Genomic DNA, 19,425 nt, shown 5'->3' with positions numbered 1-19,425 from the left:
TATGGTTTGTATATACATAAACGATAAACAAACTTGTGTTTTTAATGAATTTTTAACAAATTTAGAATTAATTAATTTTGTAACTCCATAAATGTCTAAGACTTGGGCGATGTGATAATTTAGGTAGTTCTCTAATCCTAAATAAAAGTAATAAGCCAATTGCTTTAAATTGTAATAAACAATCACCATTTACCCAATTTTGATACAAATGTTTAATGTTATTTTATTAAAACTACACATATAATATAAATGTAGGTACTTATTAATTACCAATCGTATACATTATTATAATATTATGCCCTACAACATTTGTAAAGTCATTAAAATGTGTAATTTCTTCCAAAATTCTGAAGTGTGAGCACAATAATTATTAATTACTGCAGTCCAGGTACAAAATTGAAAACTATCTAAACGTACGTAGGTGACTAAACTATTAAATAGGTAACCTATAAGAAACTATTAATCTATGAATGACATTAAATGGTAGCCAATAACAATATTGTTCACATTTTATGCATGAATCACATTCTGAAAATTATTATAACCATAATAATAAGGAAATTAAAAATATTTGCTTAATTCAATAATATCTATTGCACACTATAGTATTGTTGTCCATTACTCACCAGCAACTACCAACTGTAATATTTAATCTATGTACATAATATTATACGATACCTTCATTTTACATTCTACACATCTAATGCCATACTTACTGACTTACTATCTATACCGATACATTTAATCTAATACATTATATGTAGTAAAGTTATAACATAGTGTTGTCTCAGTGACTCAGTATGTTGTTATGTAACATTATATTTATAACTTAGTGTTCATGACATCCTAATTAACTTAATCAACAATATGGTACGATTTAATAAAAATTTCTGTTTAGATATATTTTTTAGATTTAAAGCAAACATAAATATATCAAGTTGTATTATTATAATCTTTGTTACGGGGCATCCGAATGGACAATCCGTATCGTGAAATAAAAGTACGATGGTTTATAGCGGTAATCAAATATATCTATTGCTATAGAAAATATATATATTATATCGACAATATTGTGGATCAGTAAAGCGTCGATTTGCGCCGACCGGACTTATTTAAGTGAGTCGGCGCAATCGGTGGTGCTTGGGTGGTGGTCGGGCAACAGCCGGACCCTACTTTACAATGAGATGGGTTTAATAATATAATATGTATATTATACAACAATCAATATTGGGCTGAGGAGCCGGCCGTCGTCGGTACAGACTTAAATAAAGCGGTACCCCGACGACGAACCTGACCCGGGTCGGACAGCTTAATTAAGCGCCGAAGTTGGTGTCGTGTTGGCCCTGAAAAGGGCCGTTTAGTGTTATAGAGCCGGGAGTTGTTGAGGCGTCCGGCGGNTTATATTATAAATGTGGTGGTTGTCCTGAAAAGGACAATTTGGTAGTTCCCGCGGTTATCCGACGATATTAGCCGTCGGCCGGAATAGGTTGGGCTGGGACGTCGATCGTTAACGCCGGTGTCCCCACGGTCTTGGGACGATATTACGGCGTTGCCCGTAAATACGCTTAGGGTTAGCACTTCGAGGACGTTCGTCAGGTGTCTATGTGTAAGACAGTGCCTGATAGCCGATTAGCCCTGAGCGGTGCTGAACAATTACACGCGGTCGGTCGTATGGGATGGGCAACCCATAATCCGTTGCCAGTGGAATCGGCGGTCTTACTGTCGTTCGCAGTTGGTGTCGTAGGAGCGCTTAGTAGCTTGCTTCAGTGACAGGCGCTATTCGCAGATCGCCGTTGAGGGAGCGGCGCTTCGTAGATCGTCGTTTGGTCGTCTGACACGGCCGGCGTTCCTTCAAGTCCTTCAAGTCTCGTTCTTGCTGGAGATGTTGACGGTTTGCAGGTTTGAGTTGAATTTAAAGTACATTACTACTACTTGGTCGAACGGCTTTCGCCTATTTAACTATTCCAGGCTGTTAGCCTTTGCTAGTCGCAGGATGTCAGAGTGTTTTGGTAGTGTTTTTTAGTTGAGTGCCCAGAGTTTTGCTCTAGGGCGTTGTGGAAATCTTGATACAGGTGGTGGGGGGATGATCTGGCCTATGGTTCTGAGGTGGCTGTACTGTGACTTGGAGCAACGGTAAAACACTGCTGCGGCATTATTTTTAATGGTGTTCCTTATAGTATCGAAACCAGCTGTGTTGAGGAGAACCGAGTTTCGCACTATGGTCGGTTGACCTAGGATGGTTCTTATACCTATAGTTTGGACAGCTTCTATTTTCTTCCAGGATGATCTGCTAATGAATGGTGCCCATGATGCACCGGCATAGGTTAGGATTGGTTGTATGTACATTTTAAAGAGATTTAGTCTCGTCCTAGCTGGGATTGGGCATTTTTTGTTAAGCACTGGGTAGAGGAGTCCTCGCATTTTGGTTGCTTTTTTGACAATCATTTCAGCATGTTTGGAGAAGTTGAGCTTGCAATCAATTGTAACTCCGAGATATTTCACGTTATTTGACCAAGGGATTTCGATGTTGTTTACTACAAGTTTGATGTTCAATTTTCGTGTACGACCGAAGAGAATTGCAGTGGTTTTTGCCTCGTTTATTCGTAGGCGCCACTTTTTAAACCACTCTGAGGCTATGTTCAATTGGCGTTGGAGTTGGAGCGCTGCGTATCCCGCATTATGATTTGAACTATAAAACATAGTGTCATCTGCAAACAGTGACACATGGGCTTTTGGCTCAGTGGGTATGTCATTTGTATAAATATTGAACAACGTAGGGGAGAGGCACGAGCCCTGTGGTACGCCTGCCCTGGCTATTCTTAGTGATGAGTTTTGGCTCTCAATTTTGACGGAAAACGTTCGATCCGATAGGAAGGACTCAATTATTTTAACAAGTTGCAGAGGGATGTCCATTTTCATCATTTTGTGAAGAAGCCCATCGTGCCATACGCAGTCGAAAGCTTTTTCGACATCGAGGAAAACTGCAGCTGTTTCTATTCCCTGGTTAAAGTTGGCACTGAGTTGATCTATGAGTTTGGTTAACTGGAGTGTTGTGGAGTGGTTCTGCCGGAAGGCAAATTGTTCCTCTCTTATTTTACCAGACAGTGAACTTTGTAGGTGAAAGAGAATTGAACGCTCGTAGATTTTTGACAAGGATGAGAGGAGAGCTATAGGTCTGTAGCTTTCCGGTAGTTGGAGATTTTTGCTGGGTTTTGGGATTGATATTATATGAGAAAGTTTCCACATATCAGGAAAGTAGCAAAGTTTGAAACAGCTATTGATGATTTTAGTCAGTTGTAATATTTTGTTTTTAGGCAAAAATTTTAGGGCTGTGTTTGTTATCTGGTCCCATCCAGGAGCTTTGTTCTTTATGAGTATATCAATTTGTTTCTGGATTGTACCCGGAGTAGTGAAGATGGATGAGCTATTTATGACTGATTTATGGAGTGTTGAGATACTGGCTGCTACTTCCGGGAGATTTGGTCCATGAGTTGTGGTGAACTGTCTCTCAAGAGAGTCTGCAAAGATTTCTGTTTTTTCCTGAGCTGAGTATACTAATCCGCTGGGTCCTAAGATGGGGTGGGTGGCTGGTTTCTTCCTTAGTAAGTTTCTGTTTAGTTTGTATATTGATTTTTCATTTTGATTTAAGGAGTTCAGATATTTGTCCCATTCATCTTGTCTATAGGTCTGGAGCATGAGTCTAATACATAGTATTTTTGAGTTAAGTAGCCTTTTTGTCTGGGGGTCACGAGTCCGTTGCCATTCTCTGCGTAAGCGGTTTTTGGCGCAGATTTCTAGCTGAATTTCAGTAGGAAGGACTGTATGGTGCTTTTTTGAATTTCGGACGTAAGAGCTATTGTCTAATGCAGATTGTATTGAGTTTGTGAAGTTTTGGATGGTGCTGTCAATGCTTTGCTTGGAGTTAGTATTGGGATTGACACTGTCTTTTTCTGCACTAAGAATGTGATAGAATTTTTTCCAATTGATGGAGAGGTTTGGCGATGGAGGGGAGGTTTTAATTGGTGAGTCAGATAGCTCTAGTAGAATTGGATTATGATCTGACGAAAGTTCATTGAGGTTAGTGATTTGGATTAATAAAGAGGTGCGGACAACAGCAATGTCAAGTACATCTGGTCTGTATTTGTTTGAGTTTGGAAAATGGGTTGGCGTGTCCGGTGCGATAATTGAGTAATTGTTTTGCTGTAGGTGATTGTATAATACCGTTCCTGCACAGTTAGTTTTACGACTGTTCCAAAGCGGGTGCTTAGAGTTTAAGTCACCAGCAATTATGAAGTTGTCTGCACTGTTTATGAGAAGATCCAAGTCTGAAGGGTCCAAGGTAGCCGAGGGAGATTTGTAGACCGAGGAAACAAGCAAGCTTTCGTTGTTTATTTTAATTAGAATGGAAGTAGATTGGAGTTTGGTATTTATTTGAATTGATTGATGAATGATATTACGATGAATCAAAATTGCTGTGCCGCCATGGGCTTTAGAGCCCGGCCTAGACGGCAGGTCGTTTCTGTAAGTACAATAGTTTGGGATTTTGAGGGTCAAGTTTGGTTTTAGATGTGTTTCACCGATTAAAATAATATCAAGTTTGATTGAAGAGGCTAGAGCATTGAGTTCGTTTATTCGTTTTGAAATGCCATTGGCGTTCCAATGTAAAATTTTTAGATTTGTGTTCATTTTTGTTTACCGAAGAGGGTCAAGAAGGATTTTATTGTGGACAACAGCATTTCTTTGGGGTCATTTGTTGTAGATATGACCGTGATGAGATCAGTTAGCAGGCCTAAGATTTGTTCGTTGTTGAAAATTTCCTTGGATTTGGTTGCTGTAGCGTAGTCCATTTTTTGAGATCTGTATAGTTTGGTTGTGTGACTGGTGCTGGGAGGGTTGGCATTGCACGATTGGTGGATAATTGGTCAGACTTTGCGATTGTGGCTTGGGTAAGGTATGGGCAGCCGCGGTAGTTTGCGGTGTGACGCCCACCGCAGTTACAGCAAGTAGGATCTTGGTCTAAGGTTTTCGGACATTTATTGGCTTGGTGTTCGCCTGAGCATTTTACACACCTGGGGGGATGAGTACAGTTTGAGGAACCATGGCCAGTTCGTTGGCACGCGAAGCACTGTGAGGGACCCGATTGCTTATAGGTCTCGACTGAGATTTTGATGTAAAATAGGTCATTAAGCTCGAAAATTTCTTTAGAGTTTGTACCACTAGATTGTCGAGAGCGTCCGGTATTTATACCCTTTTCGACAATCTAGTCCATCGTTGATTGGTCCGCGTACTATGTTTTAGACGAATGAAAATCACACCTTTGAACTGACATTCCTTTCTATTATGTGTGATTTTTACTCGTCATATCGTGTCTTTTTCCCAATCGTCTTTACTTGGTGGTCTTGAAAAAAACCTTTTTCTGTGTCACGGTTGTTTGTTCCGTAACATCTTATTAGTTGCACTTATATATTTACATTTATGTAATCATAAAGTAATAAAATCATATTTAATTTCAGTGAATATTTTGTTATTAGTGAGTGGTCATCTAAAAATATATAACATATTATGTCTGTAGGTATGTTATACTTATAAACTCACAACTATGAATTATGATTAAACAATTATTACCGTAGTAGATTACCATCTTAATTCGTATAGTTACATCGAACGTTTTGGTTTTGTTAAATATAGACTATAGAGTTTCTAAATTCGAAAATACAAGTAAATTAAATCGCTCCAAGATCTCCGAAATATATAATTTTTTATTTTTATTTTTTAATAAAATAATTTTGTTAGCTGCTATTGTAGCTTTGTCTATCAACGCACGTGTATCAAAACAATACTGCTATTATTCGTATGTACCTATATATTATTATAAATTTGAGTAAATATATCTAATTACCCACTCATTGGGCTTGTTTAGTTAAAATATTTTCTAAATTTCCAAATTCATATTTAATCATTATACCTAAACATGGCACGGGCAATGTATAAAATGCCCAATGCAGTAGGTCAATGTAGAAATTACCACATTTAACACGGGCATTTTATACAATGACCTTAATCTAACAGACAATATAAAACATGCAGTATCTTGTGTTTTATACTTTTATGTAAAGATAAATGGAAACTATAAAAAGAAAATTATTGTATTAATTAAAAATATAATTATTAAATAAACCTATTTTTAAAAAAGAAAATTTTATATTTTATTATTTTATTATTATTTATTACAACATGGATTACTTAATGGTATTTTGATGTACAAAGGCGTCCTGCAGCTTTGCATTTGTTTTTTTTTATTTTAAATTTTGTATGCATGAACATCGATGAATCCCTGACCAAACAAGTTTGATCATTTCTTTGCCACTTCCTTTAAAGTTATATTTAATTGTGGCACGTCTTCAATTTAAGAAGGACTTCTTACGTATTGTAAATTAATGAAGCATAAATGTATAATAGTACCTAACACATAATATGGTAAAAATTAAAAGAAGACAGGTACATCGTACATGTAGGTATAATAAACATAATATAATAAATCATTAAACGCTTTTTGTATGGTATTTTATACACATATTTTGCACAAAAATGTGTGGGAAGTGATTAAATGGATTGAAAACATTTTTAATGCTCACTATTGTAATATTTCTATTGTAGTACTTTAAGATATTACTAACTAAAATGCATTCAAATTATTCAACAGAAATCTAAATTCTCATATCTAACAATACTTGCTTATATGGACCAACTGTAATAAAGACTATTATTATTTATTATAGTTTTTTGAAACGAAAAAAACAAATTCCAAATAATAAGTATTTTACATATATTAACTGTTATGATAAATTCATAGAATTTACGTTATGTTTATTATTTACATTTTTTGATCTTGGCCATTCAATTTTAAAGTTTGACTTATAATAATTTGTAACTATTATAACTATAAAATATGTATGATATATATATTAGGTACGTTCCAAAACGCATAAATCAATATTTAAAACTCCCCTAGGTAGTGTGTAGCTAAATGCCTAAATGTGTTCAATAGATTCATGACTTAAGTACTCAAAGCTTATATTATATGTAGGTCAACGATCTTTAAGTTTTATTGCGACGAAGAAAATAAAGGAAGTTTTAAAAGCCATTGGCCATCACTTTTCTATGGTTATCTGATATATGTATACACCCTTATTTTCCAATATTTTGTCGTAGATGCTATACTTATTTGTTTATACCCGTAAGAGTATTGAACTAATGTGTAAACCTAAGAATAAAACATTTAAATAGCTTCGTATCAGAATGTTTTTATACTATTCACTGATGGTATAATTTAAGTTCTCCCTGGGGGCTGACAAAGGGTTTTATTTTACTTTAATCTATAATAAAGTGTTATATTATTAAACACATTGAACAGTATTGGTGTATCATTGTGAACATTGTAGTTTGTAAATATATATAATATTATTATAATATTCGGGAATATACACACAGTGCAATTGTCGGTGGATATTTTCCTCCATATTTTCAGACCTGCGTTGAGTATTTTTTGTACCTCTACGATTTGTATACCCTTATCTAATTAATTTTGTTATTGGTACTATAATACTAAGTTACTTATTGCAATATTATGTACGTACTTCGTAGAAGTTCATTGCTAGAGCGGTCGGTCTCGCAGCTGTAATAAATATTTTCAATCGAGAAATTAGTCATATGGACTTACCTAAATGGATGGACTGGAGCTGACAAGTCGATAACTCAATACTGTAATAGACACGTCCAGTGTCGGAGGTCGGTTAAAGAAGTTGATATTCTTGTTTGTATTTGTATTTTTTATTTTCTCTCCAATCCCAACCTTTCCCTCCCCCGTCACCGGCCGGCCACACTAAACAAACACCACATCGTTAGAATAATTTATTAATTATACTTTAAGGTAGAGGTGTAATAGGTATAGAAGATTGGTTTGAGGAAATAATTTATTCGGAGTTTTGTATTCTCTGCATTCATGCGGGTCCCAAACCAATAAACCATTATAATATTGTAGCTATATTCACTAACAACTAATACTAACTAGGCCGGCCAGAGGGACAACAACCACGATACAGTGGAATATTTATGATTATGACACGCGGGCACAGAAGTCGGCGTGCCGTTAGTATAATTCAAACAAGAAAAGTCAATTACCGAATGACGACGACTCGCGGTTGTTTGAAAGTATATTAGTTGTATTTAAATTTTCGGTTCCGTTTGTGTGTTTATAATAATATATTTTGTATACAGATAAAAGAGTTTAACACGCGAGCACGTCGATAGTTGTTTTTACTTTATTGTTACCTATTATATACTATGTTCGGCCATATTTAAACTATTTATTGATATAGATAACTGTAAGAAGTACCTCCGCCGTACATAATATATTATAATATTTACAATTCAACGTGTAGGAACTTATAATCATATATAATAATACGCATACTGTGAATACTGAATATACTATATAGTATATAGTGTAGTGTAGTGTAGTATATACTATATAGTATGGGACATGGGTACTATATATTATCCTTATACACGTATATAGGCTCGTTTATGATAATTATTGGTAAAGTAGTGGTCGTCGCGCCCCGGGTTATCTATCTGTCGGTACTTAGTTACTATGGTCTATGGAGTCAAATTAATACTCGCAATAAATAAGTTTTCAGCTCGAGAACTTGTCAAAGAGTTAATAGTTTTTAATTTAAAAAAAACACAGAACATCGATCGGTTTATGTCATATTATCCTACCTAATAATATAATGGTCGTATACGAGTATGCGGACATATTATTATTTTTATCTTGTACGAAACCTTTTTTTTTATGAACACACGTCATAACGATAAGGTCAAATGTATCATTGACATGCGAAATATAATACGTGAATATAATGTGTTCGACTTTATTGTTTAAAATGTATTATACTAAGTACCTATTTAAAGTATTTAAGTATACCATAATTCATAAGTAAGTAGTAACAGGTATAGGCATAGCTAGACACAAGATACACAAGATACAGAAAATACAATACCTAAAAATTACAATAATATATAGATAGGTACCTATATTCTATAAACGAACTTAATTTATGTACCTATACAGGTAGTAGATAATAGTAAATTATGTGTATGTACTCAAATGCTTAATATTATACAGTGGAATATTTTCAAATTCAATTTTTATTCATTAATATTTTAACAACTTAATAGCCGAATTAATAGTATTATAATTTGCACCTATGTAATGGAGAAAAAAGTAAAAAAAAAATAATCTGGAAAGGAATAACAAAAACAAATGAGTTAAATGCAATTAAAACATTGGAAAAGTGTGATAAACAGTTTTTTCCTCTCATTTAAACTCTTCTCAAAATTTTGGCCACTCACCCTGTATCTACTGCAAGTGCGGAACGTTCCTTTTCTACGTTAAAACGTCTAAAAACATATTTACGAAACACCATTGGTCAAGAACGCCTTACCGGACTAGCTCTTCTTAATATTTAGGGAGATGTAATTGTTGATCCTATACACATTGTGAACAACGTAGGCTACAAATAAACTTGTATAATAATACATTTTTATAAATAATATTAAAACTATTTTATTAATATACCTATATTTGTATTTGTTTTCTTTTCACGTTAGTCTATTACTAATATTTAAAGTCAAATCCCTCCCCCCCCCTTTAATAATCTATACCTACGCCCCTGATTGTAGGTAATAGGTATCTACCTACCATCTTAAAATTGTCAATCATTTGAAATTTCCAAAAATTCTATTTATACCTAACGATAATAATATAGAAATAATATAGAACTATAGAAGTATAATGAGTTATACATTTACGACGCGACGTGTTCTTGTTGAAATATTGTGCGCCATCTATCGGAACAAAATCTTTACTTTTGTAATTCCATAAATACCGACGGACAGTCGGTAATATTACTCTATAGCCAGACATAATAGTTAATTAGTAATCTCCTTCACCTATTCGTTTGGAACCGCCAATCAGTAATAAATGGTTTAAAAAGTTAAAAAGTTAGGTACTATTTATATATTTAAATAATATATTTTAACGATTGTACTTTTAACTATAAAGTATTAATAATTATATGACTAATATTTAATATTATATTTAATAATCATTTAAAAATTATTTGATGATGTACCTAAATCAAAATTACTAACATTTAAAAAAAAATGATATTCGTACCTAAAGTTTAAATGTGTATTGTATTTGTGGATACTGTATATCACTACACGGCGATTTTTGAAAAATTGGCCTTCTTAGCGTTCCTGGCGGACAAATCCCGCCCTAAATGTCGTTAAATTGCAACTAAAAAATGTCTCAATAAAAGATAGGAAGTGACAACACTGTATTATCAACATCGTGTATTCTAGGTACGCGTTATCTTATCATTTTTTTCTTATCAATATTCAATGCCATAACCGCAAAAATCATGTTTACAAAGCTATCTATGTAACTGTCTTGACTTGTAACTTATTCAAACATTTTCAACAATTCAATATACCGGTAATAATTCTTTTAACAATATCAATTCGTATTTTTGTAACTTAAATATTATTCTTCTTCAATATTTTTTAGGTTGCTAAGACTATTATTTTATACTCAAGAGGTCCTGTGATCATTTTATGTGGCTGTGCAAATTGAACGAGAACTTTGTTATTGAACATTACATTCTTGTATCACATAATATAATACAATTTGTTGGAAGGTACTTATGTTAATAATTAAGTAATTTTAAAAATAAAATAGTCAAGTAAATTTCTAATATTAATAGTCGTGGTTTTTTTTTTTAAAAATACTTGGTTCTTTTAGTGAAATTATTAAAATGAGGGGCAGTCAGAATATAATTACGGATTAATAATATAAAATATTTTATAATATAATTAAGGGTTTACTTTCAAGTACATAGTTGTAAAACTGTTCTTTATGGCTTAAAATGTATGGTTGCTTTTTATCCATTCTTCCTAGATTAATATAGGAAAATTAATTAATATTATCAATCTATACTCAGTCTCCAAAGAGAACGTTTTGTGTAAGATGTGATTGGTGCTTAGAGAACCACCTGATCACATTAACACTGGATTGTAGTGGGAAATGCCTAGCATTGATAAATAATCGGCCAGTCGACTAATTATTCTCTTTTGAGACCAATTGTATTTTTGAGGAAACAAAATTTAAAAAGTAACAATGTTTTATTATAATTGTTCAATTCAGTTTAAAAGTATTTGATCTACGTCTAGAGTAGGCGGAGGTCGATGAGGGTGTCAAATCCCCATATATTTAAATTTATTTTACTTAGTAGTTTATTGTTCATTTAAAACCATATTAGTTATATAAATATAAATTATTGTTAACACAGACTACAATTGTTATATCTTTTATCGTAAGTAATCGATTATGAATTATGATAGTCAATGGTAGTTATATCTTCTAATCAAATTGGATTTATAATTTGTATTAATTCCTTAGTTTATCTGATCAAGAACAGTCTATTAAATACAACTATCAAGACCTTTTTGAAATTTTAATTCTGATCAATGTTTTTTTCACTTAATTTGATTTGGTTATTTTGTGAGTCTTGTAATTTTCTCTGCATTATTTTCTATAGTCTATACCAGCGGTTCCCAACTTTTTTAGTTGTGCCGACCACCAATTATTGTAAAAAAACTTTGAGGCTCACTTACCCAATTTACAGGTATACAATATAAACACACCTTAATAAGATGATAGAAAAAATGTATAAAATCATATAAAAATCATGATGTTGATGCCAGTTAAAATTTGCTAACCCTTGCGGGCCTAGACTCTTGACTCATGTCTGTGACCCAGTATCACATTGCCCACGGCCTCGTTAGTCTTTACTAATTACTAGGTGTTTAAAGTGAATTGAATTCCTTTGACATTTTTGGGTTACTAAACTGTTTAACGTGTTATTTTAAATCTATTGTTATAATTAAACAACATAATTTCTTAATAATATTAATTGTTATGTTTAAACTTAAAATTACTTATTAGTGCTTATTGCTTCCCTTAAAAAGAATTAGAAAGCCATTGGGGCAAGAAACTTATAACTCATTGAATATTTTTTACCAAAAATTTATCTTTGAGATACACTAAATCTTACTTGACTGATCTTAGCATGTAATGAGCTATTAATTATTATTGAGACAACACGGATCATTGCTTAATATACATGCATTTCAATATTTAAAATATTGATATTTATAGAAGTTTAAACGACAATTTGTAATAAAATTATAATCAATCATAAAAATGACGTAAGTAGATACAAACATAAAACACTATTGTTCTTTTTTATAAATATTTTTAGTAGTATTTAGAAGTGGTTAATTTCATAGCTATTGCCTTCCTTTATTTTTCTATTCATGTGTAATTTGTATATGTTTCAGAATTTTGTGGATGAGTTATTTCTTGAATTATCAATTTACAAATAAAATTTTGTAATTCAATCTATTTTTAAATAAAGTAAGTTTAGTCTTCATATTCATTTTAGGTCTTTTGTTAGACATTAATTTTAAAAATAAATACTTATACTTCATAAAATGTGTGATAATATCATTTTTTTTGTAAAAGTTTGTACTTATGTATATAAAAATGAATTAAATAGGTATGTTTCAAATTTAAATAATATGTACCATTGTGCTTATTAGTTATTATACAACAATATATTTTAATGTTTTATAGTATGAATTGGTTTATATTATCAAAGTAAATAAATGTTTCATACTTTGTACTTGTACTATGTATATTTTATAGTTAAATTGTGTTATTTTCTAATCATATTTAATACTTGTATTTTTTATTTAGGCAGATTAAAATGGCTTCTTTCGATCTGAGAAGAGAACTTCATTCTAGAGGACCTCCAGTGAATTTGAATAAAAGTGTGTCTACCAAGAAACATACACTACACTTTGATGGCCGTTTTGTTAGCAAATCAGACCGATACCAGTTAGAATCGTATGGTCTATATACACCCAACCCTGTACTTGAAGGATTAAGTATATCCCATAAAAATAAATTAATATGGTCGGCTCGTTTATCGGATAGTTTATGGGCATGGTTTGTTTATGGTCGTAAACTTCTCGTATGGAATGCAGAAAATAATAAAGAAAATAAAACAAATCCTTGTTTTGAACTTGGACTACCAGCAAGTGAAGTGGCTCATCAAGCTGCTCTAGTTTGGGTTTTTGAACCTGAAATAGGAAAGTCATCGTCTCATGCTTGTTGTATAGCTGTGTCTCCTGAAGGATTAATACGTTTTTGGAGAGATGTTTATGACGAAGTTGAATATTTTGAATACAATACTGATTTGATGGGAAAGGAATGTGAGTTACTATATCAAGTTGATAAATCAAGGTACATTTTGTTGACAACTACTGCTGATTTGGTCATGGTAACAATCAACATGGATACTGTTCGCCCTCAAATAAGTAGTAAAATATTGACTGAATCTACTGGTTGGCTAGGTAATATATCTATGAACTTATCATCTCTTGTTTTTGGTTCAGCTGGTCAACAGACTGACCCTAAAACCATATGTGGCTGTGTTTTAAAAAGTTCATCGGACTTTACTGAACGCATATATGTAGTTACAACTAATGGTACAACCTTAACTAAGTGGAATGTTTCAAAACCAAATAGTGAGAAACAATTATTTGAAGTAAACTTGGCAAATTCTTTACAAGAAAAATTTTCAATTATGATGTTTAATAGTGTCAGTACTGGTGATATGGATATGGAAATAATTGACATGAAACCAACTAATAATCGTAGTGAAGAGGTTATTGTTCTCATACATACCAAACCAAACCAAGCTTACAATTATTATATTTTAGCTACTATACAAATTCAAGATAGCAAGTGTCCGATCACCTCATTACATGTTCTTAATAATATTGAAAATTCTTACTTGAATGAATCTACACCTCAGCTGCTAATTACTGAACAACAAGCATTCATTTTATCTAAACATTATATCCTTGTTGTTACTTTTGAACCATTCCAAACCGATGTCATTGGTCTTGATTGTGATTTAAAATTTGGTGGAGGTTCAGTGGTAAACAATTACGGTATGTTTTTCACTCAATCTCATTGTTTAACTGTAGTCACTAAAATAACAAACGTGGAATACGATTTTAATGAATCAAGAAGTGTTCTTCAATCTCCAGATATAAATCAGTCCATTGCTATAACTGCTGATGTAGAAAGTGGTAGCAATGAAACTAGATTGAAATCTGCTTTTCTACAGTTTGTCAGCCGTAAAATAGACAATTGCAGAGCGTTAGTGAAACAAGCATGTCCAGAAGAATTGACTTCAACTGATGAATCTAACCTAGATAAAACTGTATTTAAAGTTGGAGAGGATCTTGTTAATGATATACCCATCAATGATCCACGCTGGTTGGGTGTTCATGGTGAACCTACCATTAGATCATCATCAATGGTAATATTAAGTCATTTAGAAGAAAAACAGCAAGCCATACATTGGTATCTTAAATTTTTACAAGAGCTTGGATTATGGAATCGTATGAGGCAAATAAATAAATATGGTACTCAAGTCTATACAGGATGTGCTTTAAAAGACTTAAGTGAAAAATTACAAGCTACGTTATCATTTCGAAAAATTGAAGTTGAACATAGTGAATTATTAGATACATTAATAAAAGAAGCAGTCGAAAGCAATTCTGATAGTTATTCTTCACCTCCAGGCCTTACACATATTGATAAGTTTTATAAACAAGTCAGTATGTCGCACATTCTTTTCCAGAGACTATGTATATACAGTGAAGAAATTTCTTCTACGAATCGTAGTGCTATAGATATTTGTTTAATTTTATGCAATGTCAATAAAATATTAGTGAAAGTACTTGGTGCTGTACTAGAATACAGAAGACAAAATGTTGAATTTTTCCCAATTGACAAACAAAAACAATCAAAAATATCTTGGATTCTGTGTGAAAAAAATGAAGGCATATGTTCTGAGCTGATAAAACAAATAAATATTAGTCTTGAATTCGCTAAAAAGGCAAATATTACTAAGGAAGTTCGTTCCGAAATTTCTGATCAAGTTGCATTTTTAGTAGATGCCCTACTATCCAGCTCTATTGATGTATTTTCTGAAATGGACAGCAATTACACACAACTCAGGTATAAGCTACTTAAGAAACTCATGGACTATAAAGAACACCACAAAGTAATTGAATTGGCTGAGAAATATGCAGATCATAGAGTTATAGTAGAGGTTTGTTTTGAAACAAACAATATTGATTTATTATATAGTTTTATGGACAAACTTTTTGAACAAAATTTTCGTCAAACCGTTTTTTCTTGGTACTTAGAACAAGGTAAAATTGTAGAATTGTTACGTAATTTTTGTCGCAAACCTAAGTATGAACATGATATATCATTAGCATTAGAATCATATCCAAATTATGGTTGGATAGCTGGAAGTCTTTCTGAAAATACTAACTTAACATGTGAATCCCTAAAACAGTGCTGGTCTAAAGAGGAAACAAATGTCCTTAGAAAACAATACCAATTGAATTTATACAGAATGGCGGTATTGGCAAAAAATGGTCCATTAGCTAAGAACCCAGAGTTGGATGAAATAGATAGACATTTAGAAGTTATTGAACATCAGATAAATATTCCTGAGTGTGTCTTGGAGTTATTGAATTTAGATTTGAAAAGTATGCGTGTGTTATCCCCTGAAGAAATTTTCAATTTATACTTACACAAAAACAACGTAACCTTAGATGAAAATCAATGTTTACGTGCTTTGTCTGTGTTACAATTTATTGAAAATAACGAAGAATGTGAAGCACTCAGTCGCTATTTGTGGTGTGAAACAATATTAAGAGAGACGTTAAAATATCCACTTCATGACCAAGAGATTGGTAACCCTATAGAGCTTATAGACAAACTTTTAATCTTCAAGACATTAAAACTCTTGTATGACAAAGGCCTATTAGATCTCTTACCATCCTTAGACTGGTTGTTGTTTGCTGATGAATTAGAAAACTTTCATTCAAACACTATGTGGCAGTATGTTATGAAAATGGGATTTGAACATTGCTTAAGACCTGATAGTAATAGTATGGATTTTGAAACTTCACTTGTTCAGTAATTTATAAATAATGATTTCAAAACCTATTCATTTTTTTATATACTTTTGTGTATTTGTTTTAATGCTACGTATAATATTTGTAACAATAATTTATAAATAATTAAAAATGTTTAAGTCTTAATAAAATAATTTTAGTTAATTATTCTGATTGGTTACTATCTTACTGGTAAATTATTTGAAGTGTATCCCTAAAAACAGTTATAATATTATTAAATATCCATTATTATTCCAGTTTAACATTTAATAACAAATATTATGCTTTTTAATGAAATGATAGTTATAGCAAACTTTACAATTTAGTTGCTACCTAAAAAATAATGTCTTCTAACATTAGTGGTCAAAGTAGGTTCCATAATTATGTTTATGATCATTTTAAATGATTTGAGATTATCAGTAATATTTATTTTTTTTTTTATTGAACTAAGCCCGGCGACTAAGGTCATTAGCTGTTGTAGTGGTTATGAACTGTGGTAGGAGTGAGGTTGGTAGTAGTAGGGTTTGGTACTGTAGGTTTTTAACAAGGTGTGTTTTGTTTTTGGCAGAATTTCTAGTGGGCACCTATAGGTTTCTGCCATGCCCGGGTGGGAGATGGCGGCCACTCTCTCTAGATACCGTGACTGCCCGGAGAGAAGTGCCGCCCGTGACCGAGGTTTGAACTGGCGACGGTGCGCATTGCAATCGGCGCGTTATCAACTCAGCCACTTCATCCCCCCAATAATATTTATTTGGATATACATACAAATATAGTATCCAAAAAAACTACGCACATGGGGAATAATTTACTGGGTACCTACGTATGTCAGTATTGAGTATTCTAGTTTCAAAATAGCTAAAATATTGTAGGTAAAATGGTAGTATTATATGACAAAAAAAAGTTTGGTATCCACATATTTCTGTATTTCACATTATGTCATGAAAGATAAAAATAATAAATATATTTGATATAGGTAACATAATTACATTATTTTATCTTGTAAATTGTAATTTCTATTTAGAATAGTTTTACAATTATTTAATTAAAAATAAATCAAGAATAACAATAAAAAAAAACAATTATTTTAAAAACATAAAAAAAAGAATTTTTAATATTATAAATTTTTATTAATCTAATGTTGTGACATATAAAAAAATAGGTACTCTTAAAATTCTAAATTGAATTAACTTTTACACTTATTTAATTAATAGTGTCAATGACTATCAAGCAATTAGTTTAGTTCATGTTGTCTACCTATTACAATGTGTATTTGTTTTGCAAAATAGATACAACAAATAACTTTAATAAGTTATTAATATACAAATCAATGCTAAGACCTATCTGGGCCTATGGCATCCAAATATGGGATTGTACTAAGCCCTCCCAAATACGGACTATACAAGCCTTCAGTCTATCTCCCTTCGCCAAATAACATCTGCGCCATTGTACGTCTCAAATCTCTCACTACACAAAAATCTTAAAATTGAAACAGTCTCTACAACAGCTAAAAACTACTACTAAACTGTCCACACCAAAGCAGTTAATCATACAAATCCATTGATTTCTAACTTAGCCAGTGAATTCATGTCAAATAACCCCCCCCCCCACTTCGATTAAAAAGACACTGGTGTCGAGATCTCCTAAATCTCGACCTGCATTAATTTAAAAAAATAATAATAATAAAACTCTCTACCCCAAGTTAGAGGATATCCACACTAGTGGATCTCCTTCCTCACGTTATTTTTCCACTTATATTATCAAATTTAGTTATTGTATTGTATATAAATATTACAGATTGTAAATATTCTATTTTATCAAAATTAAAAAAAAACTATTTTATTATGCTGAAAAAAAAACTATGTACACGGACGAGCATACTTTCATGATCAATGAATCATCCCAAATGATGTTACACTAAGTACGCCTATTTTTTTTTCTTATGCCACATGTGTTATAGTACCTAGTAGAAGAATTAGCTTCATTGTTATAATAGAAGTACCTATACTCAGGAAACAGAGTGAAGAGGCCTTCCCAGTGGAGGTACTTACTACTTTGTCAATTAAATATATTAAATGGTTATAGGCTATAGGTAACTTATAAGTTATAGCTAACGTACCTACTTGACTGCAAAATTTGTTTTTGTACACAATAGAAAGGTTATGCATTATATTATATTCATATGAGCTAGGATGATGGTTAAATCGGTTATTGAAGAAGTGGTAATATAGCATTGCTAGATTCTGTGACAGTGGATATTTTTTAATCACCGTGGATTGATTGATTGGAGATGTAGAATGGGGCTTTTGCAGTGGTGAGCCGATATTTTTTTTTGGGGAGGGGGGGTTCTATCTCTTTACCTAGCTTAATCAAGTTCCACATATTATGTGTAATATTATGGTCAACTTTTATTAATTTTTATTTTTCGGGGGGAGGGATTGACTGAAATATTTGGATGCGGGCATGCGGCTGGTGTCAGTAGTAAGAGATTTTTGCTGCGCCCCAGAGCTAGATGCCATACGTCCAGACGACCAGACGTGATTTAGCAGTAGGTAGTTCAGTGTATCTATTTAAATATATAATATTATTATAATTTTATCTAAGATTGACGTGTATACATTATTACATTATAATATTCACGTCCTGAGTCCCTAACTCCCGACATCAATGAATAATAATGATACGATTGATACGTAGTTTAATAGTTCATACTACGATCATACCGTATTACTACTTATAGTTTATACTATAAGGCCTATGCCCTATGAAATATTAATGTGACCTTGTTTTAAGAAGCTTTGAAGTTTGATTCATGGGTCATAGCATAGACTACTGACATACATTTTATATATATATATGTGTGTGTAGATAAATCTCAGTCCGTGGCAAAGACAAATACACGTAATATCACAGAACAAACAGAATGGAATCTTAAGGCTCATCGAAAAACTGTCCGACATTTCTGAATTTTAAACGTGCTGCCACATACCGAGAAATTCCCTTTTTTTTAAGTTTTCTGTGGTTTGTGGCTACGCTGTTAGTCGGCAATTCCACTCATAACAACAACAACACATGTCCAACCATAGATAACATAGATTATAAATCGATTTGATTCACGATTATAGATAGTACTATCTATAATCGTGGTTTGATTATTTGAATATAATAATATCACAGATATATAGAATAATATATTTATTCTATATAATATCTGTGAATAATATATTAAAAATTTGAACGAACAGTGTTGCA

At 32.3% G+C, this 19,425-nt stretch overlaps 1 protein-coding gene across 1 annotated transcript; it reads left to right on the top strand.

Annotated features, from left to right (window-relative positions):
* The first annotated feature begins 10,446 nt into the window (after positions 1-10,446).
* LOC111033430 (nuclear pore complex protein Nup133) lies at positions 10,447-16,296 on the top strand. The gene is made up of 4 exons (XM_022314160.1): positions 10,447-10,561; positions 10,634-10,763; positions 12,466-12,541; positions 12,884-16,296. The coding sequence occupies exon 4, from the start codon at positions 12,894-12,896 to the stop codon at positions 16,200-16,202; it is 3,309 nt and encodes a 1,102-aa protein (XP_022169852.1). The 5' UTR covers positions 10,447-10,561; positions 10,634-10,763; positions 12,466-12,541; positions 12,884-12,893; the 3' UTR covers positions 16,203-16,296.
* Positions 16,297-19,425: the final 3,129 nt, after the last annotated feature.

This window comes from Myzus persicae, unplaced genomic scaffold, assembly GCF_001856785.1.
Source record: "Myzus persicae strain clone G006 unplaced genomic scaffold, MPER_G0061.0, whole genome shotgun sequence".
Lineage (NCBI taxonomy): Eukaryota > Metazoa > Arthropoda > Insecta > Hemiptera > Aphididae > Myzus > Myzus persicae.
Note: the sequence above shows the minus strand (reverse complement) of the source record. Positions and strands in the feature narration are given on the sequence as shown.